The 22025-nt window shown below is 46.6% G+C and overlaps 2 protein-coding genes across 8 annotated transcripts in view; one reads left to right on the top strand and one right to left on the bottom strand.

The window, feature by feature from the left end:
- AGAP1 (ArfGAP with GTPase domain, ankyrin repeat and PH domain 1) overlaps positions 1-6524 on the bottom strand; it is a 315634-nt gene extending 309110 nt beyond the window's left edge. For 3 of the 7 annotated variants that reach the window (XM_032115303.1, XM_032115304.1, XM_032115305.1), the window contains exon 1: positions 6043-6521. In XM_032115303.1, coding sequence (XP_031971194.1) covers positions 6043-6205 — 163 coding nt within the window. In that variant the 5' untranslated portion in view covers positions 6206-6521. Of the gene's footprint in view, positions 1-6042 lie in introns of all 7 variants that reach the window. The other 4 variants (XM_032115307.1, XM_032115308.1, XM_032115309.1 and 1 more) reach the window with 2 other exon arrangements.
- Positions 1-22025, top strand: part of LOC116446882 — a 781927-nt gene that overhangs the window by 644007 nt on the left and 115895 nt on the right. The window lies entirely within an intron of this gene.

Below are 22025 nucleotides of genomic sequence, written 5' to 3'. Positions count from 1 at the left end.
TAAATCTTGTGAAGACACTTAGCTTGAGCACTGATGTCACCTTTCGGAAACCACAATTGCCATTTTGTTACTGCTCAGTACAACGCAAAAAGCAAACACAACAACCCAGCTTCCAAAGTGTTTCCTTTTCCCAAGTGCCTGAGCTGAGCAAAAGCAAATCCAATGTCCTATCTGTGGCACTGCCCCCTCTTAGGGAGTAAGACTCATTTGCCAATTTAAATAGAAATAAAAACAGTGGTATGTATACACAGCAGCATGAACTCTTGTATCAGCATTATTGCCTGCTGCTTTCAACTAATCCCCCAAAGCAAACGGTAGGGGAAGGCCGGCACACTCCCTGAAAACCCTAAAGCCTCACAACACATTTGTTCCATCAACATCAGCTGATCCACAGCAGGTCTCCTTTTGTGCCCCGGGCAAAGAAGTTATCCTCACAAGTCAATGGTTTAAGGCTTTCCTCTTGATCTGTAACTCTTCTGCGCTTGCTCAAAAGCCTCTGATACTTAATCACGCAGCTCTTGCAGAGAACAGCAATGAAGCATACAATTTAAAGCCAGAATAAGACATTCCAGGAACTTCAGGCACAACTTACAAACCTAGTTTTCAGTTTACCGTGCAAACACAGTTAATATCAAGCATTTGAATCTTCCTGTTTACCCATATACTGGAGTCTGCCATCTTCCACATTAAAAAGAAATATGTTTCCATTTGCACATGAGGCACACAAACAGCAGAACATGCACTGCATTTCACCAATCTGTTCACGTTGGAGGTCTACAAACAGCAAGCCTGGATCACAGAATGATTTGGGTTCGAAGGGACCTTAAAGCTCATCTAGTCCCACCTTCTGCCACGGGCAGGGACACCTCCCACTATCCCAGGCTGCTCCAAGCCCCCTCCAACCTGGCCTGGGACACTGCCAGGGATCCAGGGGCAGCCCCAGCTGCTCTGGGCACCCTGTGCCAGGGCCTCAGCACCCTCAGTGCAAAGCACCCTCTGAATGTTACCTTTGAGCCAGGTTAACAGCTCAGGGCACAAAGTTGCATGTGCACAATCAGCAGAAAAGGGCTTTAAGAGACGTGTCCCAAACACGTTGCCCTGCCTGCTACAGGAAACGATCCTCACCCAAGCCAACGCTTACTGTGTATCTGCAAGCTCAGAGCTTACCTGGATACACTTACTCACCAGGTATGTGCTCAGATTCCCTACGCCTGAATCACCCCAATTTAATCCCACAGCAAACCAACAAAAATAGCACATTCCCATGCTCTATTGTGCTCACCCAGAAATCTGAAACAAGATGGCTGTTTGGAGAATCAGTTTGATCATGTCAACTTACATAGTTTGAGCCACAGTTGCAACAGGCATAACCATAACAAAAGCTTCAAGAGACCAATTGCTATCATGGTTTCAAGATGCAACTGTCTCATGTGATCCCTGGGGAAGGTTTCACTTTTGGTCAGTGATGCCTAAATATCTGAACTATGCCATCATTCTTTTGATATATTGAAATAACATGACAAGTACCCAAAGTCAGAGAATCCCAGAATGGTCTGGGTCAGAAGGGACCTTAAAGCCCACCCCATTCCAGCCCCTGCCAGAGGCAGGGACAACTTCCACTAGACCAGGTTGCTCCAAGCCCTGTCTAAGATGGCCTTGAACAGCTGTAGTCTTGTATTTCCCTAGAGAAAACAATACTTTTGCAGCACATGCATTTTTCAAGTAATTTGTTTCAGACTTCAGTAGCAACAGAAGCGTTAAGATAGCATTGCTGCCTCAACTGCAAAAGTGAGAAAAACTACTGTAACATTGTTCTCCAGATACTCAATACCAGCATTCAAGGGGTTGCAAAGTTGGAGAGCTAGGGCACAGGTACTTCAAGAGTTCTAGCTCCACCCTCAATTACTTTATTCACAAGAAACAGTACTTTCAAAAGTGACCAGAAGAAAAAAAATAAAGCAAGGTTTGTACCTTCTCCCATTTTCTCCCACCCACACACTTCCCAGTGCATCCTTGCACCACTCTGAGCAAGTTATTTCCAAATATACAATCTCATATTTTCCCTAAGACTTAGATTATTTATTGATAATCACTTAATCATCATAATTTCAGAATTCAAACTAGCATCTACAACATGCCTTTTTAAAATTTATTTTTAACAGGGAAACTAGAAAAAAATGACAAAGTGCTCTGGAACACAGCAATTCATAACTACGTAATGTCTGGTATGGCATTCTTACCAATTAAAGCAACAATTTCCCCTTAAATGAATAAACAAAAAATAGTTCAGATGCTCAACATCTGCTGCATCAGCAGGTTAGTACTAAGTATATTAGTGAGTTTTTTTACAGACTACTAATAATGTCTACACTATCTTGGCCAAAGTGTTTTAAAGTCTTTCCATCAAGGATTAAAAATTAAGTTTTTCACCATCTTTCCTTGGTTTTTCCATCATGCTCAAGTTTATAACCATATAGTGCTAGTCTCAGTCTGGAACTGACACATTCAACTATTACCTACCCTTGCAGATCATCACACCGTGAAACCTCAAGATATTTTCAGCTGCAACTTAAAGACCACTGAAGGCAATTGACAGTTTCCTCTCCCCACTTATAAGCACACAACATACCTGATACAAGAAATGTTTAATGTTGATCGAGCAGTGATGCTGTGAACTACAGAAGACGGGAAGGCAGATTTTACTACAGTAAAGTCTGTGTAATAGACTAATAATATTAATTACACTGTTATTAAGCTAATATAACAATCTAAGTAACAGCATCTAAAACTGATTGGCTACTTAGCATGAATTTCCTACAAAAGATACAGAACACAAGTGTATGCTTTTAAACTACTGACTTTGCAACTCTGAGACAGGCAAGAACCTGGAAGCAGCCCACTTCTTTTTTAGCACCTTTATCCACTTAGGAAAAACGAATGAAGTACTATCACCCAGAACTGTTTTATCCAGTATCACATGTAACTCAGAATAATAGAAGGCAAGAAATCTCTGTGCAAGAAGTATGGACAAGTGAATTTAGGACCCAGTTTAGCAGTTGCTCTCTTCATATTAGACAGAACTCTTGTACTTGAATGTAAACAACTGCTGTTGAAAGGGGAGTTTTCATTTCAGATTATTTCAACAGTCTTTGGTCCAGCAAGTGTGTCTAGACATTCCTATAGTAGAACTCCAAATGCAAAAAGAAAGAGGGTGCTGGAAAGACAGTGCCACTCAATGTAGAAAAGAAAATTCTGGGAATCAGTAACAGCATCTCTACTTCACTGGAAGTCCCAAATTGCTTAAGATTCCAAGCATGGTCTTCTCCAGAGCTGTCAAGCCTCTCTTGAGCAGGAGAGTGTTAAACGAGCTGTTCAAGGAGCACACCTTGGTTGGAGTTTCAGTTTAAAGCAGCCTGAACTAACAAGTCTATACTCTTCTCTTTATGGGGTACAGTTCTCCTTGCACTGGAAGAACTCCTTCAGCAGAAAGTTACTTCACATCTTCTCACAGCAGCCACACGCCAACCACACCACGATTCCTGTCAGTGAACCTCAAGGTTCACATTCTTTAAACCTGAGGTTTAAAGGTTTTGCAATTTGGGGAGTATCAGTAAAACACTAAACTATTTGCAGCAAAATTGGAAGGCAACCGCCACAACCCAAATGTCTGTTTTTCCTAAATGCAACACATGGCATTACCACACAGATTTAAAAGCTGCTATCAGTGAGAAAGAGTTAGCTAAAGGAGATTTACCAAAAATACAGCCTGGTGGAGTTGTAATCTAAAGGAGTGAGGAGTTGTTTTACCTCTAGCTCTTTCACTATTCAATTTTTAAATATTTAAGAGCTGGTTGAAGAGCCCTCAGAAGACATAAAATACACTCCTTTTCTAGATAAATTGTTCCCGTCAATCAGAGCTACTGCTCTCATGTCCAATAAAAGTTAGACAGCAAATTATCTGTGAAGGTTTTACTCATCCTCTCAGCTCTTGAAACATGATTTTTAGGCTGCTACTTTGGTTTTCAAGTCTTTGTGATTGACAAATGAGCTGAGCTACAGTTAGGTAACAGAAATCATTAATACAGGAAAAGACTAACACAAGTCACATGCTAAGGAGGTAACTACATACAGTGCTTCACATCCTCCTCCCACTTGCTTGGCACATCACTATAGCCCAAGCATCTTATTCAAGAAGCGTATTTATACCACATAAACATGTATTAATTACCACTTGAAAAAATGTTCTGCTGAAGGCATCATCTATCCTGCAGAAATCCAAACACCAGCAGCACGGAGAAAGGTACCAAGCTTGTGCCGTAGTCTTCCCACCAGATATATTAATAAATTTTTAACTCCTCAGAAGGGGCAAGAAAAGGCTAAGGACTCTCAGGAGGGGACAGCCCCACACCATCATTTCAGTAGTGACTAGTAAAACAGAGAACATGCACAAATCTCTACCACACACTTGGTTAGATGTAGATACTTAGTTAGGGACTGCTCTGTAATAAGTGACAGGCACTGTCAGCCTCCCTGACTCGCCACACTAACCCCAAAATGTTAACAGCGAGAACCATGATCTATGCTGTCTGTCTATTCAAGCTTCACTGCTCAAGAGGCACACAAATAAATCTTTCAGGCAACAATCTCAATAGCAGCTTTTCCATCGGGACTTTTTGACTACATATCATTTGAAGACCAGCTAGGCCACCAACACAAGATGGTTTTAGGCAGCTCTATTTCAGCTGCTGTACATCACACTCTACTACCCTAAATCCCTTCCAAAACAGCAACAGGATACTCCAGCTGGAAAAGCACACAACGTGAAGCTTAGCAAGTTATCATGCAAAATAAGTAATAAATTTCTCCACAAAATAACATATTCTAAGCCAATACTGTTTGCTCTTTTTAACTCCACCAACAGTTAAGAAAAAATATCTGCAGACTTCCCTACGCTGATGATTTCTTTCCTTATTTTGTGCATCCTAAGCAGTTCAAGACTCTGAAGTGCTCCTGCGGGGATAGATACACATAAATCTAAGCTTAGAGGGCTGTTATCTCCATCTTGCCTCCCGACCTGTTTTTACGCTACTGCACAGACCGATACCGCTCCATAACCCAGCTGCACGTCTTGTTTACCCACTTCACATCGCTAAACGACAACCCACATCGTCTCCATCACATACTGCAGGGAGCATCGAAGAAAATTTATTTCCCGAACCCTTCTGCAGGCAAAAACGAGCATCATCCTCCCCACCGTACCCCAGTCCGAAGGAGCCCGCTGCTCTCCCGCACAGCAGCAGCAGCGGACGAGTAGCAAAACCACTTCTAAACCCCACAAATCCCAACAGAGGAAACGACGGGGACCAAGCCGAAATACCCCCCGCTCCCTGAAAACGCCTGCCACGAGGGGTGGAGGAAGGGCAAGCAGCCCGGAGCGGGGAGACGGCTGCTCCCGAGGACCCGCGGGCCATGGGCTGGGGGGCACAAGGGGTGCAGTGCAAGGGGCTAGGGGAGACGGAGGGAAGGGGCCGGGGGGGAGCAGGACCGTGGGCTGGGGGAGATGAGGGCGAGTAGGACCATGAAGGGCGCGGGGGGGGGGGGGGGGGGGGGCGGCGGGGACAGGGCTACTGACGGGGTGGCGGTGGGGAAAGCAGGGGAACAGGGAGGGGTAGGAAACAGAGCCATGGGCTGGGGGAGGTTTGGGAGGGAGGGAAATAAACAGAGCTATGGGCTGGGGGAGGTTGGGGGGGCATAAACACAGCCATGGGCTGGGGGAGGTTTGGGAGGGGGGAAAATAAACAGAGCCACGGGCTGGGGGAGGCTTGAGACGGGAAACAGGGCTGGCGGACATAGGTGCGGGGGAGCACAGCCGTGGGCTGGAGGAGGTTTGGGGGTCGCAAGGCAATGGGGTGGGGAGGCTTTGGAGGGGGCCACAGGCTGGAGGAGGTTTTGAGGGGCGCAGGGCCATGGGCTGGAGGAGGTTTTGGGGCACCCCCCCGCCGCTCACTCCCTCTCCCCGCCGTGCCGGGGCCGCCGTCTCACCTTCGATGGCGATGACATGCTCGCGGATCTGGTTCTGCAGCACGGGCTCTTCCACCCGCTCCAGCAGCTCGTAGATGGAGTAGATGTTGGGGTGCACCGACTCGAAGCGCTGGATCTCGGCCCGGATGGCTGCCGAGTTCGCCAGCTGCTGCTGGTAGTTCATGGCGCAGCCGCTCCGCTCCGACCCCTTCACGCTGAGACGCCCGGGCGGCGGCGGGGGCGAGCCCGGGCCGCCGCCGCCGCCTCACTCACCGGACAGCCCCCCCGCCCCGTGCCGGGCCGGCAACAGCGCCTTGGCCTCGCAGCGCGCTGTCACTTCACAACGGCGGAGGCGGGGCGGGGCAGGGCCGCCCCCGGCCCCATGGAGGGCGGGAGGAAGGACCCGCTCCTGGTCGCGGTCCTGCTCCCGGTCCCGCCGCCTCCTCAGCCGCTCACGGCTCCCGGTCCCGGTCCCGCTCCTGCCGTCCCGTCCCGTCCCCCCCCCCCCCTCAGCGCGCGCACGCCACCCAGCCAATGGCCGGGCCCCCCCGCACGCGCGCGCCCCCGCGGCAGCCAATGGCCGGGCCCCGCCGCGGCCTCGCGCCCTCCCGCGCGCTCGCCCCGCGTCCTTCTCCGCTCGCCCCGCTTCACGCTGGCGCAGGCCACGCCCCCCGGGTGAGGTCACCGCGCAGGCCCCGCGCTGGCCCCCGCACCCCCCCGGGCACGCTGGGAAATGTAGTCCTGCAGGGAGGCGCTGAGGGAGAGTCGGGGTCGGGCCGCTCCGCGTCCCCTCAGGGACACCGGAGCCGCCCCGGAGCCGCCCCTCTCCCCTGCCCTGCACCGGGGACGCGGGGCCCGCCCCCACGAGCACCCTAAAGCGCTCCCCCCGCAGGGAAGGATGGAGCCCCTCACCGTAAATCCGGTCCTCGCAGCCGCTGGAGCCCTGAAAGTGATGAAAGTAGGAGATCTGTGCCCAAAGTGCGCCGTTCACGCGTGGAATGGCAGCCCCATCCCTGGAAGTGTCGCTTGGAGCGCCCTGGTCCAGTGGAAGGTGTCCCTGCCCATGGCAGAGGGTGGAATTGGCTGATCCTTAAGGTTCCTTCCAACTCAAACCATCCTATAATTCTATGACTTGTCAGAAACATTTATCTCAGGGAGTAATGAAGCACTGTTGTCACTGCATAAACAAGGGTTATTAGCAATACCATTTGCAAGCCAGCTGTGCACTGCCAGGCATTGACCTCGATTAATCCATTTTTAGGATCGATATTCTATGGATTTAAGCTCCAAAGCTGTGAAACTGTGGAGCAAACTTTGATACAGGAAACAGCATAAGGACAACTTGGTATAGGGTATCCTCAGGAAAACCATATCCATTCATTCTACTGACATATACCATGGCAAGGAAGAGAGTAATTTCGATAATTCCCACCCCCAAATGTCTTTATTTGGGTATAGAGCTCTGGCCTGGCAGGGCTGAGAAGCAGCCATGCTCCTTTCCCTGTGCAGTTGTTTATTTGATCTTACCTGCAACTGCATTTTTGTGTTTTGAAAATATCATTTGGGGTCATCTTTTTCTTGAGTGTTGGCTACTTGGAATGATGGGAAGGACAGAAGAGGTAAAGGTTTTCAAAAACTTAACACATTTGGGCATTGGGATAGGACAAGGCTAAATGGTGTTAAGCTGAAAAAGGGTAGATTTAGATTGGATATTGGGAAGGAATTGTTCCCTGGCAGGGTGGGCAGGCCCTGGCACAGGGTGCCCAGAGCAGCTGTGGCTGCCCCTGGATCCCTGGCAGTGTCCAAGGCCAGGCTGGACATTGGGGCTTGGAGCAGCCTGGGACAGTGGGAGGTGTCCCTGCCCATGGCAGGGGTGGAATGGGATGAGCTTTAAGCTCCCTTCCAACCCAAACCACTCTTGATGTGATGGTTCATACCCCTAACCCCCAAAAAAAAAAAAAAAGAACTATAGAGGTGACAAATCAAGCTGTGATATGAGATTGAGTTTTTGGATTGGTTGCTGTCTGCTTCAAGAGTTGTCTTCTGCTCATTTGAACAGTTCAGGGGCATACAGTCATAGATACCTGTGTCTTCTCCCCTCTTCCTTCTCAACAGATATTGGTATCATTTTTGTCAGCTTTCTTGTTTTTATTTTCTAATCCTAGTAGGAAAGTCTTGAGTGGCTAAAGAAAAAATTACAGAAGGCAGGAAGAATATAGTCCCTGTTTCCACTAGCAATTGCCACTCAGGGTATTAATGATGCTGATAAAAATTTGTGAAACATAAGAGGATTTTTGCTTTCATTTGCCTTAAAGTGTTTGAAAAAGCTACATGTATGTAGAAATCGGGATGCAAGCTGTAATTCTCCCCTTTTCCTCCCTGTGTCCTGATCTGGAGCAGAGGCACTACCTCACATTTCTTGTCTTTCAGAAAATGCCAAAACAAGCAGCAGAGCCAAGAGTCAGGCAACAGCCTCTGCTGTATGTGGGGCTGATTGTTTCCACTGCTGCCATATGCTTTGTGTTCTTCCAGCCCTAAAATTCATGGAAAACAACTCCCAGAGTAGTCTCAGCTGTAAATGAACGCGACTACTGCACACAAATAGCTGAAGCATTAAAACCCTGTGTTAATATAAAGCCTTTTCGTAATATTTTCATCTATAGTCCTCCTGTGAAGCTTTTGCTGCCCTGATTTTTTTACTACATAATACCTTTCGTGTAAGCTTTGTAAAATCACAGCAAAATATAAGCTACTGTTGCAGCTTATGTAGATTTCTCTTGTAAGAAGTCCTTAACAATAACTGGTATTTTGCTTGTGCTTGCAGCTGAGATTAGCCTGAAATGCTGCTAGTGCACAGAGAGATACTGGATACCTCTCCTTGCTCTCCAGCTCTGTTCTGGAGGGTCTGGCACCTGAAGCATTCCACCAAACCTTTAATGTGAACTGGCAGGGAATGACTCGGGCACTGCTGCTGTGAGCAGTAAGGAATTTAGGTTTGTTTTTCTTTGGTCTGGGAGCAGGGGTAACTGGGGCACTTCGCAGCTTTTTTGGGTCTGGTTTTGTCAAAGGCAAGATGAACATGCTCATCTGGGGAGGCCATGAGTCCCAGACAATTTTACAGGTATGGAGGGGCTGATGGGCTGTAAGTAAAGCAGGCAGAGTGGTCCCAGTGTGGGTTAGCCTTCTGGAACTGGTTTTCCTTTCTGAGGGTGAAAGCTTGCCAGGGGTGAAGCTTCCCACCGCTCTCCCACGCAGCTGGTTCCGTGCTTAGGTCTCTAACAAAGTTCCATCTGTGCTGGCTTCCTCCTCCTCCTCCCCATCTGGCAAATCCACTCATTCCCCTGCCTACAGAAAGCCAGTCTGGATGGTTTCCTTCTGCTTTTGGTGCCTTGTTCCTGGAGGTATCAGTAACTGGAAAGCAGCACTGAATCAACATCTCCAACAGTTCTATCTCCCGTCACATGACAGGGCTTATCCACTTTGTGCTGCTCCCAGTCTGTCCACCAATCTCTGCAGAAAATGTAGGAACGAATTTTGAGGAGTCACAGCTGATGCACTTGGACCCGAGGCATAGGGACAATGACATTTTGCTTTTGGAACTGAGCCTGGATGTGTCCACCTTAGTGGAAATACGACTGTACCAAAGCTCCACGGAGATGTTGCAGGCAGAGTTCACGAGCCATTATAAGGTGATGTTTAAGCAGAGATCTCGGAAATGGAGAACTCTCGTGGAATTTCATTTAAATGCTGACTGTACCTTCCCCTAATGCTTTGTTGGGATGTGGAGGAGCTTTCCTGGCTGCTGAAATGGGAATTAGGCAGCACTAGCTTATAGTTACTAATCCAGTAGCTGAAGTGTTGATTGGAGGGGGAAAAAAGTTTTTAAAGTATTCAAGCATCCTATCCTGACCTGTGCCTGAATTTAACATAAATTAAACATCACAGACAGCTTGACACAGACTCATTTGTAGACCTAACAGGAAAGGGATTAGATAAGAAAACTGAGAACATGAGGACTCCTGCATCATCCAGGAGAAGTTATAAGAGAAATCCTAGCTGATGCTTGTCAGCAACATTTCTCTTAACTGGGACTGTTTCTGTGTCTGTTCACAATCTTAAAGCCTGGCTGTTCCTGGGATTACTGTTGGTGTGAGCAGTGTTTTGTTCAATAGGCAGGGAGTGTCTGGAAAAACACAGGAGATGGAGTGTTAAGAGATGCCTCTTTGTCCCTACTAATACTGATATTGCTATAAAGACTGAAATCAAACCCATATGAGAAGCAGATATGGAAACATCAAGTTTTCCTGAATTATCTTCCTCGTACTTTTCAGTGAATATAAAACCTTAAATAGGTTAAGCTTCAAATTGGGATGAAATTCTGTTATTTTACTGGGTAAATATTTGGGTCAGTCAGTTACTATTACAGAGTGATTAGATTGCTCAAGAGGCTTTGAAACAAATGTAACTAATGAATTAACCTCATTCAGCGAGTGTGAAATCTGTTCCAGGAGAAATGCCAACTAGTTCAAACAATACTAATTATGGAGTAGCAACAACAAGCAGCTGTCAGAGCTGCAGCTCATTCCCCAGTGCTCCTGTCATAACTGGGAAAATGCTGTTCTGTCCCCAACCTGCCTGAAAAAAGGTGGGATGGCAAAAGCTACCTGCTTTTCTGGAGGTGGGAGCACAGATTAAATCTCTGCTGCAAGGTCAAATTATCCTGCTTAAAGGGTCTTCTGATCAGAAGTGAGCTGCGTACCAGCATGGAGCTGCAGAACAGTGAGGCAGCAATAACTGTGTGTGTTCACCATACGGGGAAAGGAATCCGAGAGTCACTTCTCAACTCTAGCCCCAGGGACTTGGATTTCCACTAACCTGAAACTTTCTGAAATGTTAAAATGAGCCATCTTTTAAACTGCCCGAGTTTTGGCTCCTTGTTGATCTAAGTTTCACTGTAAAACCATTTACAACACTTACAGATTTGCAGAACTGCTATCTTCGTAAAACCAAAGTCGTCGTTCAGATCTGGAGCTGTGCTGTGGCTTTGATAAGGCTGATGAATGTCTGTGCTCTACCTTTAAAGAGTTTTCAGTGAAAAGAAATGGCTTCTTCACACAAAGCAGGTTTTAGGTCCTAAGTTCTACCTGAGCTACCCAAAGCTTAGACAGCTTCATTGCAGCAAAGACTCAAATCATACACAACATTAAAAAATTGTTCAGTTGGTACCCCCGAGTCAGGGTTCAGCTCACATCCTGAATTTTATAGCAGAGCAAATCCAGTGACAGCTTCATATGCCAGCTCCAAGATGCTCAGCACTTTATTGAGCTCTTATCATGGCTAAATATGATTACACTGAAAGTGTCTCTAAGCTTGTTGCTGTTGTCACTTTCTTGACGGAGAATCAATATTTGATTCACCACATAATTCCATGTTAAGCTTAGGTCTCACTTCAGCTGTGGCATGCTGACAGGGCTTGAAAAGTTATGGAATACCGTGGGCTCAGTTGATACCTTGGAACTTTCAGGCACAGGCTATTGATTTAATGCAGGAAAACCATGGGAGAGGTGACTCTAGATTAGTTCGAACTCATCTTTTAGAACAATTACCTTAACGTTTAATAACATGTTCTGTGCATAATGCTGTGGCATCCAGCGATAAGGAATGAAGAAACAGGATAAGAAATTGATACAATGAAGTCAAAACAACAAGGTCTTGCTGGTGAATGTCCCACGTGACTTATTTTAGGAGCAAGACATTGTGCAACTGGCAGATTTGTGGTGACAGATCGCACAGTTCAAATAGCAACTTGAAATCATTTGTCTGGTAAGAAAACAAAGCATCTTCTTTGGTGTTAAGAGGAGTGTGAGCTGTTACTGATCAGTGCAGGGATGCAAAAGAGCATGAAAACAAATCTGAGGATGGTAGTCGGGGCTGGTCATGGTACTTCCCTGCATTGCAGAGGAGAAATCCTATTTTTTTGCCCTTGACACTTGTGCATATGAGTGCAGACATTACAAAAACAGCCAGCAGTAGACTGTAGCTTCTTAGAATCACAGAATCATTGAGGCTGGAAAAGACCTCCAAGATCATGGAGTCCAACCTTTGACTGTCACCCAGCCCAGAGCACTGAGTGCCACCTCCAGTGATGGGCACTCCAAACCTTCCTGGGCAGCTTCTTCCAATGCCTGAGCACCCTTTCCATGCAGAAATTCCTGCTGCTGTCCACCCTGAGCCTCCCCTGGCCCAGCCTGAGGCCGTTCCCTCTCCTCCTGTCCCTGTTCCCTGGGAGCAGAGCCCGATCTCCCCCCCCCGGCTGCCCCCTCCTGTCAGGGACTTGTGCAGAGCCACAAGGTCCCCCCTGAGCCTCCTTTGCTCCAGGCTCAGCCCCTTTCCAGCTCCCTCAGCCCCTCCTGGGGCTCCAGCCCCTTCCTTGGCCACACTCCAGCCCCTCAATGTCCCTCTGGCTGTGAGTGCCCAGGGCTGGACACAGCCCTCGAAGGGCCTCAGCAGGGCCAGCACAGGGGATGGGCCCTGCCCTGCTCCTGCTGAGCACGGGGAAGAGAATAACAAGCACTCTGCTACAGCTGTGCAACAGGTAGCCTGACCAAGAAGAAGAGTGCTGTCACCAACACCAGATTCTGTGGGAAGATATGGTGGCTGTGTAGAATTGTTCACTTCAGTGCCTCTCAGGATGGTTATGGACTCCCTGTGGCAACACCTGGAGTACAGCCCTGCTGCTTGTTACACACAGGTCTGAGTTTTCTACTGAATGTGTTTATTTGAGTGTGTATTTGACACCAGCATCACCTGAATTTGCCTTTCTTTGCAGCTTCTAACTCCAAAATCAGTGAGATTTTCCTGGTGTAGTAACTCCAGCCTTTCAGCTTTCCCATGTAAGGAATTCCCCCCAAGGCTGACGTGCAGCCCAGCCAGCCCCTTGCCCCTGTGGGCAGTATTCCTGAGCAGTGCTGTGTCAGAAGGGGGTCTCCAAAGGGCTGGCATCTAGGACACGGTCACCATAGAAACTGGGGGGATTTACTCTGTGTCCGTGTCAGTCCTTTGAGCTGCTTAACAGCTCGCTGATAACAACTCACACTCACACAGCTCAAGGCGCGTGGCAGAGACGGGGCTGTCTGCAGTGCGGGCTGTGCGCAGATCCCGGCAAGAATTCCCTGGAAAGGCTCTCCTACTCACTGCTTGTATGCATCACCTTGTATGCCCCCTTCCTGTAGCTGCAGCTTCCTCATAAAAATGTAATAAAACCCCATGGGCTCTTTGTCTGGAGACAAGGAAGGGCTCCTGGCACACTTCCACCATCCCATTTTGCTCATGGTTTGACCAGGTTTGTCTGACCTAGTTCTGTTCATAAACTGGGCTTAATGGTGAAGTCTGGAAATGTTCCCAGCTGCTAAAGCCAGGCTATTCCCTCTGCAGTAATTAATTGCAGTTCAAAAGCCCTTCACCAGCTATGTATCATAACATTAACATAAAAAAACATGTTCTCTGGGATTCTAAGCTTTGAACAATCTTCTTATGGTGCCCAGACTTATATTCCATAGCACCAGAGCACCATGGGACCCTGCTCATCAATTGCCTGCTTCTAAGTACAGACTGAACTGGAAAATCTCTTTCCTGTGTACCCATTGCAGACCCGTTATCACACTACAAAATGAAGCTTGGGGTTGTTTTTATTAAGCTGGGTGTGATACTTCATTGCGGTGTAACTTTCCATCCACTTGCAAAAAAAAAAAAGAAAAAAGAATTTGAGAACAAGTATAGTGAATTGAAACTTGATGCCCAATAATAATTTGAACACCATGAGGCTCCTGGAGAGTGTTCAGCGATTATTAGAGACAGGGAGAGTTTTTAGCACTAACTGCCTGACAAAGAGACAACTTTTGGTGGAACTAAGGGTATCTAAATCAGACATCTTCAGCAGAGAGAGCAGGAGACTGCTGTAAAACCTATTGATGTCACTGCTTTATTAGAGAAAAAGAGGTTTGAGCAAATATTCATGTGCTTAGCTACTGACTGTGTGAATTGCAGAGGAACCTTGTTTTGGCATTGCAGTTCCCGTGATGATTCCTTTGGGATTTCCTGGACCTGAACTGTGTCAGCTGCACTTGCTTCCAGCTTACTGAGAAATGTGGAGCTAAGGCCAGGAGCTGGTACAGAGCTCAGCCTGGGAGCTGCTGGCTACCTGCCCTGGTCAGTGGGGAAGAGTCTTCTGAAATGCTGCAGTTTGGGGAGAGTACTTGCTCCTACTCAAGGTGCTCAGCCTGAGGTATACATCTGACATCACTGCAGACCAATTCAGTCCACATAATTTCCAGCAAAGGCCAGGAATCCTGTGTGAAGAGCTCTTCTTCACATGGCTGGAATTGACTGGAAGTTACAGTGAATCCTCCCCTGCATAATTTATATCCCCCTCTTCAATACTCATCACATAATTTCTTTTACATCCAGTTCTAGCCCCTCAGCAGCATTCTTGAGGCTCATTAGCTCATGTGCAATATTGAAGCAAGCTGGAGGATGAGATTTTCAAGCCTTCTGTTACCAAAGATTAATACAGATTTTTTTTCCCCCAAAATAATCAGCTGCAGACCGGTGCCAGGACTGAGATGTATGGGCTCAGATGTATTTTGTCTGATGGAAAAACATTTCCTCTGCTTTGTAGAGGCTGCTTACATCCCTTCTGCTGCCCTTGAGTTATTTGTTATAGCTTTCCTGACACCTGGAGCGGGACAAGCTGGTCCCTTGGCCCACATCTGAAGGTGGACAGTGTTGAAAAGAGAGGTCAAGTGTGGTTCAGTAGCTTTCAAAAGAGGCCTTGGGCATTTTAAGCACAACACTTCATTTAAAGTCAAAAGACTGAGTTGCAACACTCTTCAAAGAAAGCGAAGTTCTTACTTTTAGGACAGCTCCAGTGTCCCTGAAAGCGTTCCTGAGGCAGCGGAAGCACCTCGGATCTGCAGTGCGGAATGCTTTGCTTTCAAAGCCTGCGAAGCTGAAACGCCTCAAAGCTTAGCCTCAGCTTTGTCTACAGCTTCAACTTGTGTCACTACTTTGAAATGCAAGATAAAATGTAGACTTAGGTCTCCTTGAACTCAACCGACTTCAGGAAAGTACAGGCATGATGGAGCTGCATTTTGCAGGCAGGGAACTGGGATGGAGGCATGTCCCTGCCCTTTGGCCTCAGTTCAATACAGAATGCAAGAGCCTGCTACTGACCCAGGTCTCAAGGGTCAAAAAACAGGGGAGTTTGGCTCTAGTTTTCCCAAGAGTAGGCTGGATGAAGGAAGATGAAAGTATGGCATGGATTCCTACCTGCTCCTGTTCAATCACCTGAGCTGTCACAAGTTCGACTGCCTCACTATCCTTGGGCCCTCAGCTGAATTTTGATGACCTATGTGGGAAGTGTTTAGAGCTACCACTGCAGTCTCCTCACTGCTCCAGACAAGGCTGCAGAGTCTTGGTTGCACCAGAAATGTTTCAAGTCAAATCAACCATCGTAAAATTTAATAAAGCCACTGAAAAAAATTCTGCTGTGGTCTCCGGTAGCAGCACTGCAGGTGTACTGTCTTGAGAGCTATAAATGTTTATTTGTGTTTTATCTCTTCACTACTTGATTTAAAAAAGGTGTAGCAGACTTTTAAGTATTCCCTGAAGAATTTGGGGGGAGGGATACCTGCAGCCTCGGGTAGAGTGCTCTGAAAGCTGAGATAAACTATTGCAGTAGTGGTTCTGTGTCTCAGCCTGGAAAACAGGAAAGAAATATCATTCCTTGTACAGCTGACAAGCACATGTGCACATCTGCTGGAGCTATGCATGCCAAACAGACCTGGAATTGCTGTTGCCTTGCAGAACATGAAACCTGGATGGCAAATAGTTATCTAACATGAAATACTTGGCACAAGTCTCAAGAGCTAATTTCATCTTTATGCTTTGTTCTTTAAGGGAAACAGATTTAATTGGAAGCTAATACTTTTGTTAGAAGTCTCATACTGTAGAGGATATAAATATTACTGGGTTTTAGGAATGGTATAAATCCTGTGGGTGCAGGCCATGGTCAGTTGGAGTTAACAGAGGTAAAAATCTCAAGCAAAAGGGCTTCAGGATGCTGGTTATCAATGCCAAGCTAAATTGCACATATCAAGAACTTTCCTTCATGGCTCTCACGTCTAAATAAACTTGTGAGTTCAGTTAAGAACGTACTCCAAGGATGTACCAATCCTGCCTGTAAACTTGGCTATCTGATGCCATTCTGAATAACTTACATGGATGGAAGGAATTGATTTCATGGCCCCAGACCCCATCTTTGGGGGACAGGGGTCAAAGTTCTACCTGGGCTGGGTGCACCTATCAGGATCAGTGGCCTCAGTAGGTTACAGTTGCATTGAGTTCTGCATTCTGGGAGTAAACTGGCTGTTCCAAGCAGAGGGAAGAACCCAATCTTTTCTCTAGGATTGTGGCTGGGGTCCCTTGGATGTTACAGTTCTCATGGCAGCCTATTCTTTTTTAGGTTCTTCTGAAACAGAAAGCATCATGTGGTAACTCTGCATCTTGAATCTTGTGAAAACAATGCCAAGAGGAAGTGAGCCTCTGAGTGAAAATGGGGAAACAACCTGGACAGACTGAGTGAAGTAACTCCATAACCAAAACAGCATTACAGCACTGCAAAGAAATACAGGGAAGTGAAGAGTCACTTCCCCGAAAAATTTCCCTCTGAAACAGTCAATTCTTTTACTATGGAAAGAGTGAGTATTCCTAGAGTGACTTGGAGCGTCCCTTATTGCGGTAACCGAAACTAACCTGTAGTAAAGTTGTTGGTTCCTCTAAACAATGTGCATAGAAACCTTTCAAAGGGATTTCAGATATTTCTGGGAAGTGTTCAGAGCAAAACAGACGTGAAAGCTATGCCATAAATTGGTCAGTTTGGGGCAAGGACAAACCATGGCACATTAACTTGCAGCGTTCCGATGGTTATGCTCCTACACTGCACACCTCATGGATCACCTGGCACACGAATGCACTGGGAAAGGAGTCTGGCCTGTTGTGGCCACTGGCACAGAGCACTGGGCAAGCATTTGGTGTTGGGAGAGGAGTTGCCTTCTTTTGCTGGACAGCTGGGCGACACCAGGGTTCTTTCTGTGTAAAAAGGGCAAACACTGTAAAGTGTTCCAAACTGTAAGCAGAGCCCAATTTGAGATGTCTATCAGATAGAAGTGCATCTGTCTTGTTGCTGAACTGTGCTGAACCTGCTAAAAGTGTTCTAAGTTTCCCTGAGCTGCCCCAAAGTACCTGGGTAACAGTGACAGAAACAGGGCATTGCTACAAAAAAATCATCCCAGCAATGGGCAAAGTGTGCTCTGCAGGAAGTTTAACATAAAAGAAGGTGCCAGAGAGGTACAAGGTGGAGAATAATTCACTATGCACGTGGTTCAATGGGACTTTTTGCCCCAAAGAGCTTAATTCTCCAAGAAGAGGTCATTTGGCATCTGAGGTTAACAGAGATATTGTGGGGGTTTGTGACTGACACTGGCATAAAGCAATGGTCCGCTTTCAGTCCTGGTTTTATCCATGATGCAATAAGATGTAGCAGAATTATGAGTTTGTCCTGGATCTCAGGCTTTATTAATCATCTGATCCACTGTAATAACCTGGCATAATGGCTATGATGGAAGAGCAGCTTTTGTGTCCTGCCAGCCTCTTTCCATCATTTTAACCTGCTGTTTCTGGAATTCCTAGTGGCAGTGGATATGACCACTCCCAGTGTCTTTCATCAGGCTGCCTTCTGAAGACTCCTGTGGGTGATATTCACCATTTGTCTGCTCAGAATAAACAATAAAAACGTGTTAAAAGTTGACTGGATCAGGTCTAACCAAGCTAATGATGAACTCTTAACAAGCAAATAGTTTTCTCTGTGAATTAGACTTTAGACTTCAACTCTCTCAGCTGAAAGGAAGAAAACATCCCAGTATTTCATGAGCTCTTGCTCTGGGACAAATAGTTTCTCATCTCATGAAAACTGCTTGCAGGTTGTACAATATCCTTGCAAAAATAAAAAAGGGAAATAAAATAACGGGAGAAGCTATTTGAGAGTTTGACATTCTTAGGTGCTTTTTTACGGGTAGATTTTCTTGCAAGGAAGTCTGTCGGGAGAACACAATTTTAAGCCTGAAAGCAATCAATTTGGAGACTGCTGAAACTTGGCCAGAGAAAGTTTTCTGTAAACACACCTAAACTTAGTGAAAGCTCTTGTTGGTTTTAACCAGGTGTCACATTTCATCTGCTTAGCACTGGCAGCCCCACCGCTGCAGCCCAGCAAAGCAACTGAAGAAACCCCAATTTTTTTTTTTGTTAGAAATTACAAGGTGCAGTTGGTTCATGTGGGCACTAGGCTGAGGAAATAGGGACCTACACTATTGATGATCAATCTGTCACTGTGGTCACCTCCTGTGTTTACCTGCTCTTAGTTTTCACATGTAATGAGCTCTCTTCAGACAATTCTGCATTCTGAAATGAGCTGTTGGGTAGTTCTGTGGAGACATGAATTCTTTAACAACCAAACACAAACAGGGAATTGAACAGAACATTATGCTAATTTTCGTAAGTCAATAGTCCATGTGCATTTGAATATTGTGTGTCTATCCAATGGCAGGAATGGGAAGAACTCAGAAGGATAAGCCAAGCTGGAGACCTGCGTCTATTTTTGTTGTTGTTTCGAGCAGAGATTTTTTAGGTAAGTTACTAAATCCCACAAACTGTAGGTAAGCTGAAGCTGGTTGTGCCTGGGGGTGTCATGGTGCGAGTCTTTCTGTGTCCTTAGGAGACAGCTTCTTTTGGCCATGCGAAACTGGGCTGTCAGACTGAACTTACCTGTTCTGTGATCTGGCCGGGTGGTTCGTGCTGCAGTGAAATACCGCTGAGCACTTCTAAGGGGTTATAACACAACGGCAGTATCTCAGTCACAGTGTTAAGCTGGGGGCTGATTAACTTGGATTGGTCAAGGGAACGGACAACCATGCCTGTTTAAAACTTCACAACGTGCAGCTTGCCATCACTAATTAGGAGGATGTGTTAATTTGCTGGAAACACAACCCTAACCACATCCAAAGAGAAAAGCATGGACTATATAAAAAGTATACACTTAGACTCCAGCACTCTGCTAAACTAATTCTGTCTGATGAAGCATACAGTGACATTTGACTGACCTTGTCAGCTGAAGGGGTGAATGGATAAAAGAAATGAGCTTTCAGTCTCTGGCTGAACATATTTAATATGCTGGGTAGGAGGTCAGTATGACTCATCCTTTCCATTTGCTGCATGGCCTGGGATTTGCAGAGAAAAATCTGTGCTTCTGTCGAATCCTTTCCAGAGATGTTAATGCTTCGTGGTACTTGAATCCTCCACAGGTGCCTTTTCCAAACTGATACCCAGGTTCTGTAAAGCTGCCACCCCTATAAATGTGATTTAGTGTCAGTATTGAAGCCAGGATTCCCCCACGCCGCGAGGCCAAGGGCTGACTGCATTCCTTAACATGCTGTGGGCCACTGCAGCTTCAGAGGGCACCAGCCTGGATCCTGCCATCCGGATCAAGGAGCTGCTTCTAGAAGGTTCTTCCCTAACTTGCTCCTGATCCAAGTACCACTGCCCTGAGCATGGAAAGCCCCGTGTGGTTTTTGTGCTGAGCCAAACCCTGCATGTCATTTAACGAGACTGCCTGGCTTGAAGAAGGCAGCGGGCTCAGCACGGGGCTGGTGCTGCCCAGGTACCAGCAAACTCTGAGAAGAAGCAGCACTCAGCCCTTCCTGCCTCACTGAGAGGTGCCTCAGCTTAGTAACCTGCTTCTAAAAACAGGTCCCTGAGAAAACAGTGTACTGTACATGAAGATCTCCGCAGGAGTTTAATTAGGTGCTGTCCTTTGAGAAATGCACTTTTTTCCTCAAGACTTTTAGAACCGGGCCTCTGGTTCCTAATTATCTTGTTCTTTTGACTGGGACAGCTAAATAATTATGATCCAGGCTGGCTGGATGAATGCAGTGATGTTCTTAAAGGCAATCATCAGCCACCCATTGCTCTGACAAAAGGTATGATAATGTAATAACTGAGCCTTGCAAGAGAGAAATGGGAATATAAACTGTAAAATGTTTTCACAAGTTTGCCTGGGAATTAATCGAGTCAGCTCTGCCTTGGAAGAGGATATAGGTCCTCCATGGTCCAGCTGAAGCTGTAAGTGATTTCTAAATGAGTATGACATCAAGTGAGCAGGAACCTAATCAGTAATTGATAGATACAGTTGCATGTCCCTGTCACCGCACTGTCTCGGGTACGCAGCCCGGATTGAGCCTCTGAGCCCTTAGTGCAGCCTCTCAGCAACCTTAACTGCACTCCAGTGGTGTTAGAGGCCTCATTATGCTCACAGCTATGAAAGCTGAACCCCCAAAGTGAGAAAGAGGGCAGTAATGAAGTACAATTTATCCAGCACCTTGGCCATTATCAGCTCGCATAGAACCGTTAAATGCAAAAGAAGGAGCCAGAGGATTTACCGTATGCAAAGGGATAATCTTTGCCTTTTTTTTTTTTTTCTTCTTTTTGTCCCAGCTGTCTAGGCAGCTAGACAAATGCCAGGTTCATTTCTCAAGACCCTGACTGGAAGATATTTTAACATTTCATCCTTTATCTTGAGTGCAATCTGCCCAGATTGTCTGGTAGCTATTGATCGTATAGGCAACAGACTTGGCGGTTTGTCAATCCCTTGAAAAAAGTAAAAAGTACCCCTGTCCACGATGACAGTGAGTTTGGTGTGTTTCTAAGTTGATGAACAAAATATAAAGGTGGCTGAGGTTGTGAAAATAGTATTGGAGCAATGAAACACTGGAACAGATTAGTGTGAATGCCAGCTGTAAGCCCAGATCTCCTTGTACTGATAGACAAGCTCTTGGACTTGGAAGCAAAACAGACGGAGAGTTCAGAAAAATGTAAGGCTCACCTTTACTCAGGGCTCATACTGCACTGGAAATGAGAGTATGGAGAAATGGGAATATCCTCAGAGCTGTGCAGCTCTCTTTATCACCCTTCTCCCCCCCACTCCTGCTGTCGATGTCAATCTTCGCCAATCTGGTGCATGAAGAAGTGTTTTTTAGGTGTGAGAGCAAACACCAGACTTCCCCAATATGTTTCTCTGTGCCATGTGTCTGTTGCAGTCTTGCTCGGGGCTTAGTTTCTGCTTCTGACAGACTCCACCAAGTCGTAGTATTCGAAATTCAAAAGGTAGCTTCTGAGGAAAGCCTTTCCAGGACAAAAACCCAGTGTAATTCACACTGTTCTGCTTGAAAAATGTTGTGTTTGGACTGAGCGCTGGCATTTGGCACAAGATGATGGAGCAGGAGGCAATGGCACTGCAGACATATGATGGATAACAAGCTTGTGGCTCAGAGCAGTTGCTCACATCAGACCCATGGAAATTCATAGTGTGCGATTTAACACTTGCTATGAAGCAGAATCTCAAAAAGCTGTTCACAAAGAGGGAAGGAAAGCTGATAATGGTCTGTAATGATGGCTCTCACAGAGAACTTGCTGCCCAGCCCTTCACAAGAAGCCATCTGCCACAGTGAGGGAGCACAATGGAGCTGCATCCTGATCCCTAATGTGGGGCATGGCCTGCAGGGCAGCCGATGGAAACCTGGGTGTGACATTCCTTTGATGTAGCTGGGATTGTTACCCCCACTGAGTCCACAAAGGAAAATTTAAATGTGCTCTGCCAGGGGTTTGTTGTGCCCAGCCGTGGGGTGTCGCAGCTGAAACTGCTTCACGGCCTAGTGCAGATGCAGGAAAGGTCATGGAATCATCAGAGAATGGTTTGGGTGTGAAGGGACCCTAAAGATCATCTTGCTCCAACCCCCTGCCATGGGCAGGGATGCTCCGGTGTGCCCCAGACCGTTCTGTGCCTGTGCCCTTTGCAGAATTCATGAGGAAAACCCAGACGTGCTGCATTCCTGCAT

This window comes from Corvus moneduloides, chromosome 7 (genome assembly GCF_009650955.1).
Source record: "Corvus moneduloides isolate bCorMon1 chromosome 7, bCorMon1.pri, whole genome shotgun sequence".
Classification (NCBI taxonomy): Eukaryota; Metazoa; Chordata; class Aves; order Passeriformes; family Corvidae; genus Corvus; species Corvus moneduloides.
This window is presented reverse-complemented; position numbering and strand designations above follow the sequence as displayed.